We start from the raw sequence: 18679 nt of genomic DNA on the forward strand, positions 1-18679 counted from the left end.
TCCAACTCCAGGAAGACCACTGGAGATGGCCACATGGAATCCACTTCCCATCCGGGCGCGGGGGGGATAGGAGGGAAGACCCTGGCATCTTGACCTGGAGTGCCAAGCAGGACCTGCAGGCCTGGCCTGGGCCGCTCCCCGAGAGAGGGGAATGTAGTGTGGCCTGGGGGAGGAGAGGGGTCAGAGAGCCCAGACTGGCGCAACCCCAAATCCCTTGGCGGGGAAGGCCCAGCCCGCGCCCTCTGGGCCCCGGGGCGGCCTGGAGAACGCCTGCGCCCTCCCGCCCTCCCCACGGTCCCGCGCCCCCGACATGGCCATGGCCAGAACGTCCCGAGCCTTCTGCTCTCGGAAGCCCCCAGATAAGCGGATCGGAGCCCGCAGGGCCCGCGGGGAGGCCCGGCGGTTCGGCTGGCTAAGTGCATTAGCCCCGATCGCGTCCCCTATCGCGGCGGCCATCGGACGGGCGGGGCCGGAGCTGCGCTCTGGGGCCCCCGGGCGACCGTGGCGGAGGCCAGAACGGACTGTGCTTTCCGGGGTGGGGGTGGAGGGCGCTGGGGGACGGGGGTTGGTAGGAAAGGACGGAAGAGGGCTGGAGGAGGGGCGGGGGGGGCAGCTGGGGTGACCTGGGTGTGACCCCGGGACGGGATGTCTCAGGAAGGAGAAGTCGGCGGGGGCTGGGCCCGGGGTCGGGGACGAGGGCGCTGGGAGGTGGGCACTGGGAGAGGGCTGATTCGAACCCTGGCCAGAGAGAAGGGATGGGGTGCCGGGCGAAGCGGGTGAATGGCTGGGGAGCCGGAGGAGAGCGGCGGGAGGAGCTGGGGACCGGCGGGGCAGGGATCTAAGGGTCCTGGGGGCACGAAGCTGGCTCGGACCAGGCCCGGTGAGGCAAAGGCTGGATGGCTGCGGGAGCAGCTGCGGAGCGGGGGGGGGGGGGGGGGGGGGGGCACACGCGCCCCGAGTGTCTGCTGCTCGGACACTAAGGGTGATGGATGGGCTGGGGGAGATGCAGCGCGGAGCCCCGGGCGGCTCCAGGCGCAGCCGCCGCCCCCGCAGCGGAGGGTCGGGCGGGGAGTCGGGCGGCAGATAAAGGGGCCGCGAGGCGAGAGGACAGCGCGGGCGACGACGGCGGAATGAGCGCGGCAGACCCGAGTCCCACTGCGGGCGCGGCCCCCGACTCGGACCCGGGCCGGGCTGCCGTGGCCTCCGCCTACCAGCGCTTCGAGCCCCGCGCCTACCTCCGCAACAACTACGCGCCCCCTCGGGGGGACCTGAGCAGCCCGGACGGCGTGGGGCCTTGGAAGCTGCGCTGCTTGGCGCAGACCTTCGCCACCGGTGAGCACGGGGAAACTGAGGCCCGGAGGACAAGAAGTCATCAGAGAGCTAAATGGGCATGCGTGAGCGAGCCCCATGAGGACCAAGAAGCAGAGATAGGTAGTTAAGAGGTGAAAACAGAAGAGGAAGAGAAGCAATATCCCTTAGGTAGGGGGCAGAGGAGAGAGACCTGTGGAGAGGGCACTGGGAGATGAAGTGGGGGGTGCAGGAGAGACCCCGAAGACCCTCGAGACAGAGGGGGAGGCCGAGATCGAGATCGGGGAGGGAAGAGAGGCCATGTGCAGGAACTGCCAGGCACCTCCCGATTTCCCCACCTAAGCCTCACGGAAGGGAGGGGCGGTCCTACAGATGTGGAAGCTGAATCTCAGAGGGGGTTAAGTCCTTTTCCCAAGGTCGGTCAGTCCACGTTGAGGCCAGGACTCAGACCCAGGTTAGCTGATGCTTTTTCCAGAGAGAGGCGCACTTCCAGAGGGAGAATCGAGAGAGGCTGGGAGAAGCAGGTGAGGGAGGGAGGGACTGAGGCGGGGTTGCCTGGACAGTGCTGGCACAGGACTCTCCTGCTCTGCTCCCCCCCCCCCCCGCCCCCCGGCCAGGTGAGGTGTCAGGACACAGCCTCATCGACATTGGTTCGGGCCCCACCATATACCAGCTGCTCAGCGCCTGCACCCACTTTGAGGACATCACCCTGACAGATTTTCTGGAGGTGAACCGCCAGGAGCTGGGGCTCTGGCTGCGGGAGGAGCCTGGGGCCTTCGACTGGAGCACGTACAGCCAGCATGTCTGCCTCATCGAGGGCAAGGGGTAAGGGGGCTGCCCATGGAGTGGCGGGTGGGGGGGGCAACAGAGGACTGAGCGTGGGGTGGCCCTGAGCCCTGGTCCTGCCCCTGCACAGTGAGTCCTGGCAGGAGAAGGAGCGCCAGCTGCGAGCCAAGGTGAAGCGGGTCTTGCCCATCGATGTGCACCAGCCCCAGCCCCTGGGCGCTGGGAGCCTGGCGCCCCTGCCTGCTGACGCCCTGGTCTCTACCTTCTGCCTGGAGGCCGTAAGCCCGGACCTTCCCAGCTTCCAGAGGGCCCTGGACCACATCACCACCCTGCTGAGGCCTGGGGGGCACCTCGTCCTCATCGGGGCCCTGGAGGAGTCATGGTACCTGGCTGGGGAGGCCAGGCTGGTGGTGGTGCCCGTGTGTAAGGAGGAGGTGATGGCGGCCTTGGTTCGCAGCGGCTATGAGGTGCGGGACCTGCGCACCTACGTCATGCCTGCCAGCCTTCAGACAGGTGTAGACGATGTCAAGGGCATCTTCTTCGCCTGGGCCCAGAAGAAGGCGGGGGTGTGATGGCCCAGTGCACCCAGTGCTGGTGGCTCACATACACCCAGATTCTCTGTTATGTGAGGTGGCACCTAATAAAGAAATAAGTTCCTCCTGCTGAGCGTCAGCTTTGTCTGTGGCTCTCCTGGGAAACAAGGAGCTCTCTCTGAGGTTGTGGGGGTGTGTGGAAGCCACCAACCCTAGCCTTTTTTTCCAGAAGCTTCCATGACAGTAGGTTTCTTTACCACTCATTCTTCCCAAACTAAGTCAAGGCCAGAGGGAGCTCGTTCAGCATTTGCTGTGTGCCAAGCACCTATTAGGCCCACTCGGTCCTCACACGCAGCAGGTCCTGTTGTCCTGTTTGCAGGTGAAGCTAGGAAAGGTTAAGTAACAAACAGGAGTAGAGGGGCGCCTGGGTGGCTCAGTTGTTAAGCGTCTGCCTTCGGCTCGAGTCATGGTCCTGGGGTCCTGGGATCGAGCCCCATGTCGGACTCCCTGCTCGGCGGGAAGCCTGCTTCTCCCTCTCCCACTCCCCCTGCTTGTGTTCCCTCTCTCGCTGTGTCTCTCTGTGTCAAATAAATAAAGAAAATCTTAAAACAAAACAAAACAAAACAGGAGTGGAGCCTAGTTTAGGCCAGAAGGGGAGGAGAGGGGTATAATCAGGAGACTGAAGTGGAGAGTGCACAGGGAAGGAGCTACAGTCCAGGCACCAGTTCCCTACCCCCCCCAGCAACCCCCCCGCCCCCCGCAGCTGGACTGGAGCTCCCCGCTGCTCTGCATCTGCTCCCTGCCCAGGCACAGACCCCAGCTGCCCACTGCCTCCAGCCAGCCGTCTTCTCCTTCCCTCCGGCCTCCTCTACTCACACAGATGAGCTGAACAAGGGTAGGTGAGGCTGAGAATTGGTTTATTAAGAATGTCCCTTGCTATCCTCCTACCTTAAAATAGTTCTCAGTATCAAAAGAAACATGGGCCACCCAAGTCTGAGGTTGGAGTCCTAGCATAGCACCTCTACACCACAGGGAGGGACAAGGGGGCAGGGAAAGAGTAAGAATCCAGGCTCCCTGCTCCAATCGCAGAGACTGCCTTTGGATGGAAAGTTTCTGGAGCCCCACATTCTATCCTTGTGGAGCAGGAACGTGTTCGGGCCGCTGGCTACTAGCAGGGGTCACCTTTACCGGGGTGCAGATACAGGGTGGCCCCTGCCTGCCTCTGGGAAGGCCAGAAACCGGACCCAGCCACAGGCCTTCTCCCCCTACTCCCTCAGATTGCCCCCCCTTCCCAAGGTCCAGGCTGTGACAAAGGGGCTTAGCAGGTAGGGCACTGGGGGGGGGGGCAACAAAGCCTTGGTGACAGAAAGGCTGGAGAGGCCCCCACGATCCCTTCCTCCCTCTGCCTCCCGAGAGGCTGGTTCTGGAGGGTGATCTGAGTTGTGCGTGGGTCCTCTGAGATTTGGAGGTGGACTGTAAAGTGGGGGCCATGGACAGGGACACCCACATGCAGCCTGGACACCCGTACCCCGCCGAGCCAGACCTTGAGGATATCCTGGCTCCCTGCCTGGCCTGGGGCCCTGGAGCTGGTGCTCAATAGATAGATGGTGGTGGTAACTTGATCCCCCATTTTTCTCCAACCTCCCCCCACTGCGTGGTACACTCACCGCACTCACACCCACCTCACACCCAGTCTATGCATACTGCCCTGACCCACACTCCCCCGCTCGTCTTGCAACACACACTTTCAAACCACTCCCGTCCCACCCCACTCTCCACACAGGCTCATACACCATCCCACCCAGCATCCCACGCGCTGAGTCCAATGCCCAATGCTCTCAGTCTAGTTCTCGCTCCCTTACACACTCACGTGCAGGCTCCTGGGGATCTGGCTGAGACAACAGTCCTGGTGAGACCACTGCCCAATCCCAGCAGCTTGGTTCGTCAAGATCCCAAGGGGAGGAGACCTGCCTTGGAACTTGGGCAGCCAAAGAGCAAGAGTCTAGTGCCACCTAGTGGTGCCCTGAAGGAGGACAGGGGGTAATGGAAGGGGCCCCACTGTGTCCCCAAAGGCCTGTGGAACCTGGTCTCCCAGCTGGACAGACAGCTGTGGGAACCACCCAGGCGGTGAGGGAAGAGGCTGACGGAGAGGCAGAGGCAGCTCTCCTCTCAGTGGAGCTAAGAACGCAGTTCCACGTCAGTTCTCCCGGAACCCTTCTCCAACCCCAGATGCTGACAGGCCAAGCCTGAACAGACTCCGAGTACCTGTGAGGGCCATGTGGGGGCGAGCAAGGGGATGGGCAGTTACATGATTCTGGGCCCATACCCTTCATGTCCAAGTTCAAGATGTTAAAAGGAAAAAATCATCTCAAGGATTATGGGGAGAAGGGGAGCCAGCAGGGAGAGGGCAGGATCCCCAGTGGGGCAGACCGCTCCCAGGGCCTTCAGTCCAGCTTGAACTTGGCCTCTGATTCCTTCAGCAGATACAGGCTGTCATCTTCCAGAAAGCTGTGGGCAGAGGGAGGAGCCCACTGAGGTCTGGCTTTGAAAGCACCCCGTGGGGGTGAGTATAGGCAAGCCCGCAGGGGGCGAGGCCTCGGTCTCCTCCAAGGAGCAGGTGAGGATGGGCACAAAGAAGGTGCCCAGTGGGCGGGGAGAAGCACCCACCTGAAGAAGAGGACGTGGACGGGGATAGTGCTGATGTGCCAGATGGCATGGGCATCCAGGACCCAGAAGAAAGGCGGGAAGTCGAGCAGTTCAAGCAGGGACAGGCCCTGTAGCAGCAGGACCACTACCATGCACTTGCGCACGTGCGGCAGCCTCCGCCGGTTCCGCAGGCACCAGGCCAGCCACCACACCACGTTCACCAGGCCTGGGGGGCGGGGGAGGGGAGACTCACTCCCTGGACCTCCCTCTGTCCCCCCCCCAGCAAAGCCTCTCCTATCCTCCTGCTCTTTGACCCCAGGGCCATCTTTAGACTCTCCTCTCCCACCCCAAATTCTTTCCCCTTCCCCCACCCTAAAGACCTCTCTAGAACCTTCTCCAGGAACACCATCAAATCCCTACCTCCACCCCAGGCCAGCAGTTCTACACATGGTCCAGGTGCCCCCCTTCCCCGCAACCCCCCGGGGCCTCAGTCCCCTCTCAAGCCTCACCAATAGCCACATTGGCCGCCAGGTTGTAGCCATAGTCGAAACGGACGAGGCTCAGGTAGGAGACGTGCGCGGTCAGCAGCAGCAGCAGGAGGGCCCGGAAGGCGCTGGCCACGGCCGGGTGCTGCAGCCCCACAGTCCTGCCGCGCCACCCAGAGCCGCTCAGCTGGAGGGCAGCCCGTGCCCAGAGCAGCATTCCCTAAGCGTCCCTTCACCCTGACATCAGTGTGTGGCAGCCGTGGCCCTCCTCCCCCACCCAAACAGGTCAGCGCGGCAGGCCTCCAATCCCCCCCCCAGGGGGGGCGTGGGCCCAAGCACTACTGCTTCTCGGAAAGAGCCAGGGCCCCTCGCTCTACCCCGGAGTCCCCAGCCAGAACAGCCCGGAAGGGGTGCGTGTGCGTGCGCGCGCTGGGGTGCAAGGCCGCAGGGGCAACACCCCTAGGGGTGGGCGAGGCGACCCGCTTCTGCCCCCAGCGCCTGATTTTGCCCCTGCAGGGGCCAAGATGGGCTCACCTGACACAGCACAGATAGATGGAGTGCAGGATGACGGTGGAGGCACAGAAGTAATCCATTTTCTGAAGACAGGGAGAGCTGGATGAGGGGCCAGCATGAAGGGAGGGGGAGATGGGCAAGGCCCTGAGAGGACCCACCCGGGACGGGGCAGGGCAGGGGGGCCTGGGAGTCCAAGGCCTCTGGAGGGGCGGGGGGGCTGTCTGTCTTGTGCTCCCTTCTGCCTATTGCTGTTTCACTCCTGAATGGAATGGTCTGACCCTTGTATTCACATCATACAACTGTTTAAAATGTCTTCAGCCGCAAGGCTTTGGGGGCACGGGCGGAGATGCTTGCCAGGACTCCAGAACACCGCAGAATGCGGAGCGCAGTCTCGAGTCCCACGGCTGTGGGCCCAAGTCCAGGTGGCGCTCTTACTGGCTGGGTGACCCTGGGCAAGCGATTCAGCCTTTCCGAGCTTCAGGGGCGTCGTCAGTTAAGGGCCAATCATCACACCTACCTCACAAGGGCCAAGTGAGGCTCAGGTGCACGAACAGGTTAAAAATGCCGAGCACAGAGCAAGGGAGTCCCTCCGAAACCTAAGAGCCGGCCCCCACCCCTTCTGGGCTCTTCTGGGACGCTCCCACACAGGAGGGTGAGCCGGAGGGGCGCTCACCTCTGTGAGGTCGGTGTCCTTGGTGTGGAAGACTGTGGACCAGAACCAAGCATTGAGGGAGACCTGCAGGGAGGCGCTAGTCAGCGTGGTGTCCTGAGGTGGGGAGGAGCACTCACAGGGGTGGCACTTTGGGGAAGGGGCTCTGTGGAGCAGAGAAACATGCTCCCCTTTGCCCCCGGAACCAACCTGTGCCCTCAGCCGGCCGCAAGCCTGAGCCCCCTAGGCCACGGGGACTGCGGCCTCCACAGGTTCCGGCCTGGCCTGGGAACCAGTTCCGGCAGAGCCAAGTTCCCTGCTTACTCAATCACTAAGACAACAGCCCCCGGGGGGCCTCGCCTCCTCCCCCAACCGGCAGGTGATGACAGCCCCACCCGGGCCAGGGGAGCCAGTGACCTCAGCCTCTGGGGGCGGGAATGAAGTGGGTGGGGTGGAGGGGCTCGCGCCAGCTTGGGGTGTGTCCTGAGCAAAGCAAGCAAGGGAGGGAGATCAAGCCGATCCCACCGGGGCCAAGTCTCGAAGGAGGAGGCTGGCCCACGGAGCCTCCCCCTGGGTGGGCCGGCCCAACCTGCCAGACCGGCATCTGCTGCTTCCCAAGCTCTGGGAGGAGCGGAAGGCTGAAGGGGCTGTGGTGGGCAAGGGCCCAGGAGCGCACTTGGGGCCTTTTCCCTGGAAATGAACTGCAAGGAGACAGTACAAAACATCTTGCAAACGAGTCCTAGATCTTGTGGGAGTTGGTGCTGTATCCATGGCCGAGGCCCAGATCACTGAAAGAAGGGTGGGCTGTGGGGGGCGGTTCCTACACTGGGCTGGGAAACCAGAGGCAATGAGTCAAAGGGGAAAACAGGCAGCCAGCGGTCTGGCCTGGGACGCACCGGAGAGAGGCGGCGGGCGGGGGGGGGGGGGGGGGGGGGACAAGTCTGCCTCAGACGGCTGCCTATCGACGTACCCGAGACGGGTAAAGGCCAGGAGCTGCTCATTTGGGTCCAGGACAGCAGGAAAACTGGCCAGGAGCCTGACAGAGGAAGCAGAGAAGAAGCCTCTCTGTCCAGTCCTGTGGCAGGAAGGTCAGACGACAGGATGGGTCCCCTACTGCAGGCCCAAAAGGGCTTATGAGAGCATGGGAAAGCAAAGGGGTAGAGGCGGGCCAGGCTCGGTGCAAAGGCAGTCAGCACTAGAAGTCTCTGGAGGCTCAGGTAGCCAGGCCCCTGCGAGCCTGTCTGGCCTGGGTCCTAGGCTGAGTCTCTCGGCTTACGCTCCCCACGATCTGGACAAAGGCCCTGCCCTCTGGGCCTGAGCTTCCCCCTGTGACTAATCGGGGCCTAGCCTAAGTGATCCTTCCTCCCTCTCCAGCCCTGACATCAGGTGCTTATTCTAGGTCAGGTTGCTTCTCTTTTGAAGACGGCCATCCAGTCCCATCCCTGGTGCTGCCCCTTCCCCTGAGATGGTATATGAGGCATGGTCTGGGGGCTGGAGGATGGGAAAGAACGGGGCAGCTTCTCAGACACTGCTCCCACAAAGTCTGGGACGCTCAGGGTCAGCGTGGGGAGAGGAGCAGACTTGGGGCTGGAGGCAGGGCCCCCGAGATCACATGGGCCAGGTCTCCGGGGCAGGCCAGGAATAGGGATACCCTCGGGGAGGAGGACGGTCCTGGAGCCAGTGGGAGAGGGAGGTGGAGGGGAAGGCAGCAGGGACTGGCAGCCAACCAGGCCTCCTTGTCAGCCACAGCAGGAAGGGAGAGGTGACAAGAGGACCGAGCTAAGTGGTGGCTCCAGGGGTGGGGGCAGCATGGGAGCGGGGCTTAGCTCCTCGGGACAGAGTGGGAGCTGCCTGGGTCCCCTATTCAACTGCCTCCCTGGAGGGTCTTCCACTTACAGAGACACACCTGAAGCCTGGATTCTGCACCCCTGAGAAGTCCCCTCTCCCCTGGGCAGTGTCCCATTATGAGGGACTCCTCTTCTGACCCTCTCCTCTCCCACAGACTTGGGAGATAAGTGTCATTAAGAATGAGGCCCCCAGGTCAGACTGCCAGGATTCAAATCCTGGCCCTACACTTCCTGTGTGTCCTTGGGCAAGTTATTTAGCCTTGCTGGGCCTCTGTTTTCTCATCTGTAAAATGGGAATAATCGTAGTATGCACAAGAATTTAATGAGCCTCCATAATAAGATGGACCCTTGGTTCAAGTTCTGCCTCAGTCCCTACATAGCTGTGTGGTCTTGAACCAATAAAACGTCTGAGTCTCAGCTGTCTCATCTACCAAAGGGGGTTAATAATGATACCCACTGCATTAGAGGGTCCTGAAGATGATGTCTGCAGAATGCCTGGCAAAAAGAAGCCATTCGGGCGTCTGGGTGGCTCAGCTGGGGGGGGCCAATGGTAACTAGCCAAACAGACAGGCCAGGAGGGGCTGAGCAAAGGGGGAGGCCAGGGGCAGGGTGCCAATGAGGGTGGAAATGGAGGGGGACAGGGAAAGCTGGGTGAGGGAGAGCAGGAGGCTGTTTCAGTCTGTTGGAAAATAAGAAAATTGAGACAAAAATATCACAGCCGTGAAACTGGTTGGGTGCCAAATGAGCCCGATCTGTCAGGAATTCGACCCCAGTGCTAAGCCCCAGTGCTCGGGGCTGTCATTGACACCGTGGCAGTGGGGACATGTGGGTCTTTAAATAGCTCGGTGTCTCAGAAGTGGGGGAGGCAGAATGTTAAATATGACGCCGGCTGCCATCCTGCCCCCCCCCGCAGCCCCGCCAGAGGCCACAATGTCTCACCCCTGCCTTGGGCAGGGCAATCCTGCTCCACTTCACTCCTGAGAGAGAATAGGGGAAGAGGCGGATGGAGATGGGAGGAAGGTGGTTTTTCCACCATCAAAAAGGATTCCTTGATTTCCTGCCATTGCCTGTTCCACTGGCTCTTGTCTGACCAGTGGGAAGTCCCTCCTGAAGTCTAACCATCATTGTGCTGCAGGTCCAACCTGTCTCTTCTCGTGGTTTCCGCAGCAGAGGCAGAGCATAGTCAGTCCCCACTTCCATCAATCATCCTGCAGAGACAGTCTGGGCTCTCCCGGTACCCTCACTCTCTCACCTCTACTTCTGAGGACTTTTCCTTACTGGACAAAGGGGCGGGGAACTGGTTTGGCTTCCTGGCTTTGCAGAGAGCAGGGGCCCCCAGTTTCCAGAAGTCAAAGGTCTGTGGTGTGCAGAGCTTTGGCAGGCTCCCCTAAAGCCTGGCTGATGCCCAGCCCAAGCCAGGTCCAAACATCAAGGCAGAGATTACTCTCTTGTGCCAAAGCTTCATCAGCCCTGCTAGGGTAGGGTCTCCTCATTCCCCAGGGGAAAAGACTGAGAAAGACAACTCTCCCAAGACTTAACCTGCAAAAAGCCGTCCTATCCTATCCCAACAGAAATCAGGAGCCCCACTGGCTCCAGAAGACCCAGCCCAAGACAAAGTCCACTGCCACACCCTCCATTCAGCTCAGGATCCCCTCCCCGCAAACACAGGCCCATAGGACTAAAAGATCAAGTGTAAAATCCAAACTGGGTCATCAAGGGAGTGTGGGCACAGAGACTCGGTCCCTCGAGGACCTAGTGCCGGCATGTGAGGGTTCCATGTTCCAGAACCCTGTATCCCGTAGGATGTCTTCAGGCACAGGCCCCAGGTATCTGCCCTCTCTCCACCTCACATCTCCTGCTCTGTCCCTAAGGGTCCTCAGTAGACTGGACTGAGGAGTATCAGGAGGCCTGACCCTCACCAAGAAGGAAGAGAAAAGACCCAGGAATCAGGTAGATGAAGACGAGAGTTGTGACGCCTGGCAAAGGCTGGGACCCTCTGAGGTCCCCCCAGACCCACTGGTCTATCCAAGGAGGTGCTAAGCTTTGTTCAGAGAGTTCAGGCAGGGACTGTCCAGTGCTCTCTACCAGGGGTGGGGGCGGGAGTGCAGCCGTGGGCCCAGACAGCAGTGACCCTGGAAGAACCCCAAGGGAAAGGGGACAGGTGTGCCCTCCTCAATTCTCTGCCCTTCCTGCTTTCTTGGCCAGGACCAAACTCCCAAACTCCCTCCTCTGAGAGAGGCCTAAACAGGAAGTGGTGGTTCTATGCCACCCATGCCCAGGACAGGGTATGTGGGTGCCAGGCCCCTGCCTACACAAGCGTCCCTGCCTCTCAGCACTCGGGGCCTCTCTGTGCCACCTTACCTCCCTCCACTCCCCTTCACCCAGCCACACTGTGGCCAGGCTGACCTTTCCAAGGCTGCCTATCGAGGTCCCACCCCCTCCACCTTCTGCCCCTCGGCTCTGGCTGTGCCTCCAGCCTGAGATACAGAAATCCAACCTCCTCTCCCTGCATCTGTATGTGTCTAAGCCTGATCAGGCCTATGAGTCCCCGATGGAGCCCCTCCCCCCCTCTGGGCTTCCCCAACAGACTTTTCCACTTAGAGGACGCCATCTCCCTCCCCACCTTACTGCTCCCAGGGCTCTGCCTGCATTCTGCCTCCCGGGCTAGCTGGACCTGCGCCTCCCGGAGGCTCAGCTTCTTGGGGCAAGGGCCTCCGTTCCCACCCGTGTTAAGCCCTGTCTCTACCCACAGCAAATGCTCAGCAGACACTGCTCAGGATACGGAGACAGCCCACAAGAGGAGCTAAGTGCTCTTAGAGCCCTGGAGCCAGTCCTGGATGCTAACCTGCCTCCACCAGTCACTAACTTGTGAGCTGCTGGCTTTGGACAAGGTTTTCCCCCTCTGAGCCCTGCTCAGAGCTCACAGTGGTATTATGAGGATTGAATGAGAAAATATATGTAAAGTACTTAGGACAATGCCTATTATGTAATTCATAACACTTATTATTCATATTTGTTAAATAGAAAAGATGAGGGAGTGGGCGCCTGGGTGGCTCAGTTGGTTAAGCGACTGCCTTCAGCTCAGGTCATGATCCTGGAGTCCCGGGATCGAGTCCCACATCGGGCTCCCTGCTCAGCAGGGAGTCTGCTTCTCCCTCTGATCCTCTTCCCTCTCATGCTCTCTATCTCTCATTCTCTCTCTCTCAAATAAATAAATAAAATCTTTAAAAAAAATAGAAAAGATGAGGGAGGATTGACATTTCCCAGAGGTTTAACAGCCTCCTTCCAATCCCTGTCACCTAAGTCTGAGGCTTGGTGTGGACTTCTCAGCACCCCCGTGCTACCAGTTTTCCTAAGGTCCTCAGAGGCCTTGGGGTGGCCAGATCCAGGGGTGTCCTTCAGTTCTCTTGACTGTCCAGCAGAATTCCAGAGAATGGCCTACCTGCTCCCCCTTGTTCCTGTCCCGGGGCTTCTCAACCACACCTACCCCTCCAGCCACTCCTGTCTCTCTTGCTGGCTCATTGTCCTCTGTCTGACCTCTATGTTTCGGGGGCCCCTTGGGGCTCCATCCTAGACTCCTTCTCCTCCCTACTGCTGAGGCTCGTCAGCACGGTCAAGATGGCAAGAGTGCAGACTCAGGAGCCAGACGGCAGGGCTCAAACCCTGGCTCCTTGGGCAGGTTACTTTACCTTTTCAGTCCTTGGTTTCCATCTGTAAACTCGGGATAATAGTACCACTTATCTCATAAGCTTGTTAAGGGATTAACGAGGTTAATATTTATAAAATGCTTAGGATCGTACCTGATATACAGTAAGAGCTATGTATGTGTTAAAGAAATAAATTTAAAAAAATGTTGGGGCACCTGGGTGGCTCAGTCGGTTAAGTGTCTGCCTTCAGCTTGGGTCATGATCCTGGGGTTCTGGGATTGAGTCCTGGGATTGAGTCCTGCATCGGGAGAGCACAAGCAGGGGGAGAGGCAGGGGGAGAGGAAGAAGCAGGCTCCCCGCTGAGCCAGGAGCCCGACGCGGGGCTCGATCCCAGGACCCTGGGATCATGACCTGAGCCGAAGGCAGACGCTTAACCAACTGAGCCACCCAGGTGTCCCTAAAATCTTAAAAAAAATGTTAATCACCTCAAAACATAGCTCAAACATAGTTCTCTTTAAAACCCCCTTCCCAAGACCCATGCCCCCTCCCCGTCTAGCTACTGTGCCCTATGCTAAAACTCACTAGCCCCCTGTATCCACTTCTACCCCTTCAATCTGTTCGCTACACAGTAGCCAGAATGAGCTTTCCAAGCAAATCTATTCCTGAAACCTCTCCTCTCCAACCCTCGTGGCTTCCTGATGCTTCGAGAGTCCAGATCTGAAGTGTTAATGTGCCCCCAGGCTCTCCACGGGCTGGCCCCATTAACTGCCCACCTGCTCACCTGTTTTGTACCCACTCCCTGGCTTCCTGTACAGCAGGCCTCCCAGCCTTTCAGGTTCTCACTCTCTTCTGCCTATGCACATTCTACATCTTCTGTGTAGATGACTCCTCCCACTCTCCCTGAATTCACCTAGCTAACATTCATTCATCATTCCAATCTTACTTCAAAAGCCCCTTCCTCAGGGAAGCCTTCCCTGACTGCCCGGTACAGGTCTGGTCTAGTGCTCCCTCACACACCCCTACAGCACATCTCCTCCACTGCACTTTTCCAGACTTGTACTTTCACATTCGATTGTGTGCTTGTGTGGTTACCACTGGAGGGCAGGAACCTGTTTTTTTGTTTATTTTTTTTAAAGATTTTATTTATTTATTTGAGAGAGACAGAATGAGGGAGAAAGAGCACATGAGAGGGGGAAGGGTCAGAGGGAGAAGCAGACTCCCCGCTGAACAGGGAGCCCGATGCGGGACTCGATCCTGGGACTCCAGGATCCATGACCTGAGCCAAAGGCAGACTCTTAACCGACTGAGCCACCCAGGCACCCTGTTTAGTTTTTTTTTTTCTAAGTAAGCTCTACACACAATGTGGGGCTTGAATTCATGACCCTGAGATCAAGAGTTGCATGCTCTCTGACTAAGCCAGCCAGATACTCCCTGTTTTTATATACTTTTGGATCTCCAGCACTCAGCCAGGTGCCTGGCGCATAGGAGGTGCTCAATACATGAACGAATGGCTGCCTTGGTGGCAGGCAGGCAAGTGAACACAGAAGGTTTACACTGGGGGCCCTGATGGTAGCCTCTCACTCTCACGCCCTCCCCACGGTTGTCACAGTTCAGAGCTGTACCCTAGTCCGTGCTTCTCACACAACTTCGGGCCCTTGACGCCGCCTCCTCTGACCAGTCGCACTGTGAAGCTCAGAGCTCTCTGGATACTCACAAGGAACATAGTTCAGTTTCCCAGGGATGGTCTAAGAGTCCTGTGGCTGCCACACCTCCAGGCCTGGGCTGGGACTGAGGGTGCTTTGAGTCGTGCAGAGGGGTCTCTACCACCCACCTCCCTTCTGTGCTTGTAAATTGCCCTACTGGGTCTCTTAGTGGCTTCCTCCCTCAGGACCAAATGTTTCTCTCCTCCCTCCCTCCTTCCCTTCCTCCCAAACAGCCTGGCCTAGGATTCTGCTAGGAAGGTAAGGTCTGATTCAGCACCTTCCCTGTTTTCTCCCTAGGCCTGACCACCCACAGCTGCAGTTTTAGACCTGGAAAACACAGGGGAGGGGAGCCTGGATGGCTCAGTCATTAAGCGTCTGCCTTCGGCTCAGGTCATGATCCCAGGGTCCTGGCATCGAGCCCCACATCGGGCTCCCTGCTCCGCGGAAGCCTGCTTCTCCCTCTCCCACTCCCCCTGCTTGTGTTCCTGCTCTCGCTGTGTCTCTCTCTGTCAAATAAATAAATAAAATCTTGAAAGAAAGAAAGACAGACAGAAAGAAAGAAAGAAAGAAAGAAGGAAGGAAGGAAGGAAGGAAGGAAGGAAGGAAGGAAGGAAGGAAAGAAAACAGGGGAAGGCAGGTAAAGGGAAGCCCTGTTGGGAGAGACTGGGGATCGAAGAGTTCCTCCTTCCTAGAGGAGGGTGCAGAGCAGGAGTCCTGCCAAGTCACCTACCCAGGCGAAGGCCACGCAGGTGGGGTACATGGGGGAGGAGGCCGGCACGGACGTGTGGTAGCGGCAGAGCATCACCAGGCTGGCCAAACCGTTGAGGAAAGAGGCCATGGCAGAAGCTGGCTCTTGGAAGAACAGGAACCGGGAGAAGGGCCACTGAAAAGGGAGCACGTGGAGGGGGCTTGAGGGGCGAGCAAGCCCAAGTAGCCCGACCTGCTTTTCCTTGACGTGCCACATCAACAGGTCTTTGGCTGGTTCCTTAGCTCTGGACCTCGGCCGAAGCCTCAGGTACAGTCCCTCTTTGGGTCCAGTCCCTAACTGAAGGTCCTCCCTCTGTCCCAGCCAGCATTCATAGCACTGTAAGCCTGGTCTCTGGGAGACTAGGTGGGCCAGTATAGATGGCTCAGGATGGCCTGGTGGAAAGAGCATACATAGACTTCCCACCCAGAAAACAGAGGTCCTAATATTTTCCTCCTCTACCGCTGACCACAGGCCTCTGAGCCTCAGCTTACTCTGACAAACTGGGGAGAATAATTCTTGCCAACCTCAATAGTCTAGAACAAGGTCATATTGGATGAAAAAGCACCAGCAGGGGAGGTGGGTGGGGGGATGGGGTAACAGGGTGACAGACATTAAGGAGGGCACATGATGTGATGAGCACTGGGTGTTATATGCAACTGATGAATCACTGAACTCTACATCTGAAACTAATGCTGTACTCTATGTTGGCTAATTGAATTTAAAGTAAAAAAAAAAAAAGCACTAGCAGGACTTGCTGGGCAATCTGAGCGGGTATTACTATTTTAATCCAAACTACTACTGAAGAAGCAAAAGAAAGGATGCTGTGGGGGGGGGGGGGTCAGGAAATTCATCCTTGTAGCAAGGTGAACATTCAGCCACCCTAAGAAGTCCAGCATCACTCTCTGAGGTCACACAGCTTCCCAAATGTTGTTACTCCAAATCCAGAGCCAAGATACACTGGTTCCATCTGATTATATGAAAACCAGCAGATTTTGGAGAATAGGCACCTGCCCCAAACACACACCCATCACCCCATAGCTCAGACTGCTTGACTCAGGGGTATCTTTCTCCTACAACACTATCACCATATACCTACCCTGACCCTCCAACTCACCTTGCCATGGAACTGAGGCACTTTGTGACCTTCCTTGAGGTAGAGGCCAACAGTGACCCACATACACTCATACTTACAGTCGTCCTGACAGGTCCAGCCTGAAACAGAGAAACGGGACCTGGTGAACTCCCCATCACAGGAGGCACAGAGAGAGCTCAAATAGAACCCAAACTCAAATGCAGGCTAAGAGGGCCTGCAGGATGGAGAGAACCAGATGAAATCTTAAAATTCTAACTTCCCACTTGGATCTATGAGACATGGTAGGCCACACACATAAAGGAAAGGGGTGTGTGTGTGTGTGTGTATGTATTTTAGGGGATGGGGGTGTGCAGTGAGCAAACACAGACATTTCTTCTCTTCTCCTTCCACCAAGATGGGAACTTTGGCATCTGACAGACTCATCAATGGATACGTAGGTTTATGTTTGCTCTTGCTGAACTTAAGCTTTGCTCTCACTCGCCAGGGAGGAACTCTTGCCATCGTACCCCCCTCCTATGAAAATGAAACCCAAATTCTTCACTATGACTTGTGAGTCCCCAAATTGCTTTTCCAACTTTATTTCCCATACTCCCACCCACACCCTGCTCCCTGAGTTAAACCAAGTTACTGGAGACGCTCACATCTGCCCAGGGCCTCCATTCTCTCTGTTCCCTCTGGAATGCAAAGGGGTAGTAAAGAGCACAAACTTGTAGTCAGACGGGCCAGAACCGGAAACTCCACTTTACCACTTTCTGACTATGTGACTTAGGGCAGGGCACTTAACCTCTCCAAGTTTCCCCATTGTAAAATTGGGTGAAAGGAAACTTAAAGGGTTGTGAAAATTACCCAACCTACTGTGACACCTGTCACACACCAGGGGACCACTATGGCCACAGGTCCAAATTTAATGTATCCATCCTGAAGCCCTTCTTTCACAGAATATTCCAAGATGATCCCTAATCCTGCCCTCTCAAAGCCAGAAACGATTCCTTCCTCCCCCATATGCTGCGATTGCTTGACCTAAGGGTCCTTTAGGACTCAGATCATCCTCTACCTTAGGCTAGAGAAGGCTAATGTCCCCATGAAGACTGTGGACCCTAATGGCAGGACACTGGGTCCGATTTCAGTGTCATTCTACAGCCAGTACCCAGGAATATTAAATAAATACTAACTGAACAAATAAAAAGTAAGACTGGCTGATGCTGCTCTAATCACCCTGGGGCTCCATTCACACTCATAACGGACACCGGGGGAAACGAAGGTTCAGAGGTGGTTTAGGGGCGCAAGGGGAGGGGCCAAGGCTGAGGGGCGGGGTTTTCCGCGGGGAGGGGCTTACCTGCTAGACTCATGTAGATTGGCTGGCGGGAGCGGAAGTGCCTCAGTGCGCCCCCCGAGCAGTTCCGCTCCTCGCACCGGTGCACGCAGTCGCGGTACACTGGCTCGCGGTCGCCCTGGGAGCCGCTTGCTAGCGCGGCTGCCCCAGCTAGCAGTACCAGCCGCGCCGTCCGCCCGGCCATCCCTTCAACCTGGCCCTCCGCCGGCGGAGGAGCTTAGGAGTCTTCACTTCCGGAGTAATCGGAAGTGCCTTGTGTTCTTTATTCCGCTCTCCGGTGACGTCCACCCACTGGAAATAAAAGTGCCCGGATTTCCGTGGGCGCCTGCCCCGCCCCTCGTCTTACTGTCATCTCCGTCTATTGAGGCGACAGGGCTAAGGAGCAAAATAAACTGGTCTTTTATCAACATGCGTCCTGTTTCTTCTCCATGCTCTCCTTATTGGCAGTACGGTTATTTTTCTGTCACCAGCCCCGTCGAATTTCGCTTCCTAATATACCTGGAACCGCTCACTTCTCTCCATTTCCATTGGCACCACCCTGGTTAAAGACATCATCATCTGTCGCCGAGACAGTCGCGGTAGCCCCTTCACAAGTCTCCCTGCCCCTACTTTTGTCCCCATCGACTCCGCGTTCCGTTAACAAATTCAAATTTGACCGTGTGACTTCTTAAATTCTTTACTGGCTCCCAATTACCTCAGGATAAAATAATAACTCCACAAGCCCTGCACGATCTGGCCCCTGCGCCAGACCCAAGGGGCCATGTTTCTCAACCCTCCTGGCTTTGCCTCGTCTGTATCATTCATACTCTCATGCCTGCTTATTCTTCTGGCCTCCATTTCAACACCATTTCTGAGGGTGTTAACCCCTGGAGGGTGATGTAAGATAAAAGTGGTATGTTTTACCCAAGCGGGGTGGGGACCTCTGCTGTCTTGTTTACCGCTCTACTTGAAGCACTAGTACAGAATTTGGCTCAGGGTAGGTGCTAAGAACTCCTTTCTTTCTTTCTTTTCTTTTTTTCTTTCTCTTCTTCTTCTTTTCTTTTCTTTCTATGAAGGAACAACGTTAATTCAACGTAAGAATTTGGGTGCTAAATCCAGGGCTGTCAAATCACCAACGTGATACAGACCACACTGAGATAGGAGAGGTGTAATATTTCAAAGAAAGTCAAGAAGAGGACCTTCGGGAACAGGATACTTGCTCTAATATCCATCCCCTCCTCCCTACATCACCACCAGGACACACACACGCATACCCATCTCATTGAAGCAGTGAAGCCTTGTAGCTAGATGCTTAATTAGTGTGTGTAGCTTAATGACCGCTTTTCCTCATCTCCCACTCTCCACCCTGGGTCAGCTTTTCCTTTTTACATTGAGAAGTAGAATGAGCA

At 57.3% G+C, this 18679-nt stretch overlaps 2 protein-coding genes across 4 annotated transcripts; one reads left to right on the top strand and one right to left on the bottom strand.

The window, feature by feature from the left end:
• The first annotated feature begins 1000 nt into the window (after positions 1-1000).
• On the top strand, positions 1001-3018 carry PNMT (phenylethanolamine N-methyltransferase). Its single transcript, XM_027567781.2, has 3 exons — positions 1001-1332; positions 1926-2133; positions 2225-3018. Exons 1-3 carry the CDS (start codon positions 1131-1133, stop codon positions 2664-2666), a joined length of 852 nt encoding a protein of 283 aa, XP_027423582.1. The 5' UTR covers positions 1001-1130; the 3' UTR covers positions 2667-3018.
• A 486-nt stretch (positions 3019-3504) lies between these two features.
• On the bottom strand, positions 3505-17810 carry PGAP3 (post-GPI attachment to proteins phospholipase 3). Of its 3 annotated transcripts, XM_027568014.2 has the most exons (8): positions 17295-17799; positions 15980-16077; positions 14848-15000; positions 6945-7007; positions 6293-6354; positions 5783-5919; positions 5295-5499; positions 3506-5135 (listed from the first exon to the last, which is right to left on the bottom strand). In XM_027568014.2, exons 1-8 carry the CDS (start codon positions 17473-17475, stop codon positions 5072-5074), a joined length of 963 nt encoding a protein of 320 aa, XP_027423815.1. In that variant the 5' UTR covers positions 17476-17799; the 3' UTR covers positions 3506-5071. The 3 variants fall into 3 exon arrangements, with proteins under 3 accessions (XP_027423814.1, XP_027423815.1, XP_027423816.1); XM_027568013.2 differs by having other exon boundaries at positions 3505-5499; positions 17295-17810; XM_027568015.2 differs by lacking the exon at positions 14848-15000 and having other exon boundaries at positions 17295-17798.
• Between the last annotated feature and the right edge of the window lie 869 nt (positions 17811-18679).

Source organism: Zalophus californianus, chromosome 16, assembly GCF_009762305.2.
Source record: "Zalophus californianus isolate mZalCal1 chromosome 16, mZalCal1.pri.v2, whole genome shotgun sequence".
Lineage (NCBI taxonomy): Eukaryota > Metazoa > Chordata > Mammalia > Carnivora > Otariidae > Zalophus > Zalophus californianus.

Coding starts and splice junctions, on each gene's coding strand:
- PNMT (XM_027567781.2), top strand. CDS start 1,131: ATGAGCGCGGCAGACCCGAGTCCCACTGCGGGCGCGGCCCCCGACTCG. Junction 1,333..1,925: donor GGCGCAGACCTTCGCCACCG/GTGAGCACGGGG, acceptor CCCCCCGGCCAG/GTGAGGTGTCAGGACACAGC. Junction 2,134..2,224: donor TGCCTCATCGAGGGCAAGGG/GTAAGGGGGCTG, acceptor GCCCCTGCACAG/TGAGTCCTGGCAGGAGAAGG.
- PGAP3 (XM_027568013.2), bottom strand. CDS start 17,475: ATGGCCGGGCGGACGGCGCGGCTGGTACTGCTAGCTGGGGCAGCCGCG. Junction 16,078..17,294: donor AATCTACATGAGTCTAGCAG/GTAAGCCCCTCC, acceptor TCTCTGTTTCAG/GCTGGACCTGTCAGGACGAC. Junction 7,008..14,847: donor CCTGCGTGGCCTTCGCCTGG/GTAGGTGACTTG, acceptor GCCTCCCTGCAG/GTCTCCCTCAATGCTTGGTT.